Source organism: Rattus norvegicus, chromosome 2 (assembly GCF_036323735.1).
Source record: "Rattus norvegicus strain BN/NHsdMcwi chromosome 2, GRCr8, whole genome shotgun sequence".
Lineage (NCBI taxonomy): Eukaryota > Metazoa > Chordata > Mammalia > Rodentia > Muridae > Rattus > Rattus norvegicus.
Window position 1 is genome coordinate 213,468,631 of NC_086020.1, and position 2,351 is coordinate 213,470,981.

General features: G+C 44.1%; 1 protein-coding gene across 1 annotated transcript; it reads left to right on the forward strand.

Annotated features, from left to right (window-relative positions):
- Positions 1 to 618: 618 nt before the first annotated feature.
- Positions 619 to 1,638, forward strand: Gapdhl9 (glyceraldehyde-3-phosphate dehydrogenase like 9). The gene has a single exon (XM_039103354.1). It carries the CDS (start codon positions 631 to 633, stop codon positions 1,636 to 1,638), a length of 1,008 nt encoding a protein of 335 aa, XP_038959282.1. The 5' UTR covers positions 619 to 630.
- Positions 1,639 to 2,351: the final 713 nt, after the last annotated feature.

The following is a 2,351-nucleotide window of genomic DNA, read 5'->3' on the forward strand; positions in this document are numbered from 1 at the left end:
ATCTGGCTACATGACAGAATTACTGCAGTTGCCCATATCCAGACTTGAGATCTAGGAATAGTCTGTATTATTAGTAAAATTTGTTCAATTTTTTTATCCAAATCATTGAAGAGGACCAGACCATAATAAAGAGAAACAGCAGAGTTGTGGTGGAGGATTTAGCCCCAAACACCAGACAGAGAAAAATCAAGATCCCAGCTTTGTTATGACCTGGTCCAATCCCAAACATTTTAAATATCTCTGTTGGAAGAAGAAAGATGACTTGAACAACAAAGAAATAAAAACTCAACCAACAAACTAACTGCAGGTGCACAAATCACAATGCAGAATAAAAAAAATAAGAGAAATCAAAATAACACATCTCATCTAAAAAAATTACAAATACTCCAGTAATGACCAATGACCCTGAAAATTACCTGGAAGAACTCCCAGACTAATAACTCAAAAGAATGATGTTAATTATGGTCAAACAGCTCAAACAATACAAAGAGACAACGGAGATAAGGAAGCCAATCCTAGGCATGAAAATAGGGTTTGAATGTTTTAAGAAAACTCAAGGCTCTCTGCTTCTCCCTGTTCCAGAGACAGTCACATCTTCTCATGCAGTGACAACCTCGTCCAGTAGACAAGATGGTGAAGATCAGCGTGAACGGATTTGGCCATACTGGGTGCCTGGTTACCAGGGCTGCCTTCTCCTCTGCCTCTGGCAAAGTGGAGATTGTTTCCATCAACGACCCCTTCATTGACCTCAACTACACGGTCTACATGTTCCAGTATGATTTTACCCACGGCAAATTCAATGACACAGTCAAGGCTGAGAATGGAAAGCTTGTCACCAACGGGAAGCCCATCACCGTCTTCCAGGAGCGAGATCCCGCTAACATCATGTGGGGTGATGCTGGTGCTGAGTATGTCATGGAGTCTACTGGCATCTTCACCACCATGGAGAAGGCTGGGGCTCACTTGAAGGGTGGGGCCGAAAGGGTCATCATCTCCACCCTTTCAGTCGATGCCCCTGTGTTTGTGATGGGGGTGAACCATGAGAAATATGACAACTCACTCAAGATTGTCAGCAATGCATCCTGCACCACCAACTGCTTAACCCCCCTGGCCAAGGTCATCCATGACAACTTTGGTATTGTGGGAGGGCTCATGACCACAGTCCATGCCATCACTGCCACTCAGAAGACTGTGGATTGTCCCTCTGGAAAGCTGTGGTGTGATGGCCGTGGGGCAGCCCAGAACATCATCCCTGCATCCACTGGTGCTGCCAAGGCTGTGGGCAAGGTCATCCCAGAGCTGAGAGGGAAGTTCACTAGCACGGCATTCGGTGTTCCTACCCCCAGTGTACCCGTTGTGGATCTGACATGCTGCCTTGAGAAACCTGCCAAGTGTGATAATATCAAGAAGGTGGTAAAGCAGGCATCTGAGGGCCCACTAAAGGGCATCCTGTGCTACACCGAGGACCAGGTTGCCTCCTGCGACTTCAACAGCAACTCCCACTCTTCCACCTTTGATGCTGGGGCTGGCATTGCTCTCGATGACAACTTTGTAAAGCTCATTTCCCGGTATGACAATGAATATGGCTACAGCAACAGGGTGGTGGACCTCATGGTCTACACGGCCTCCAAGGAGTAAGAAACCCTGGACCACCCACTTCAGCCCAGCAAGGACTCTGAGAGCAAGAAAGAGGCCCTCAGTTACTGAGGAGTCCCCATCTCAACTCGGCCCCCAACACTGAGCATCTCTCTCACAATTTCATCTCAGACCTCCATATCAACAGAAGGATCTTAGGGAACTTTCCATACTCTCTTGAATACCATCAATAAAGTTGGCTGCACCCCCTTCCCCCAAAAAGAAAACCCAAATTGTAATAATGCTGGAAAGGAATACCTCAAGAAGGCAGTTTAAAACCTCAGTGGAAACCTCACTAATAGAATAGCTCATGTCAAAAATGGAAAGTCAGGGTTGGAAGACAAAGTAGAAGAATTTGGTACACCATGAAATGACCTAACTTTGGAATTATGGGTATAGAAAAGAAGAAAACCATACCAAAGGTATTAAAAATAACTCAGTGGGGTTGGGGATTTAGCTCAGTGGTAGAGCGCTTGCCTAGCAAGCGCAAGGCCCTGGGTTTGGTCCCCAGCTCTGAAAAATAGAAAAAAAAAATAGAAAAAAAAAGTAAAAAATAACTCAGTAAAGTATTTCTCAAACCTGAGAGTCCATATATAGGAGGATGAAACCAGACTTATCTCTCATTTCTGCAAAAAAAAAAAAAAAAAACAAAAAAACAAAAAAACAAAAAACCAAAAAAACAAAAAAACAAAAAAACAAAAAAACAAAAACAAAAA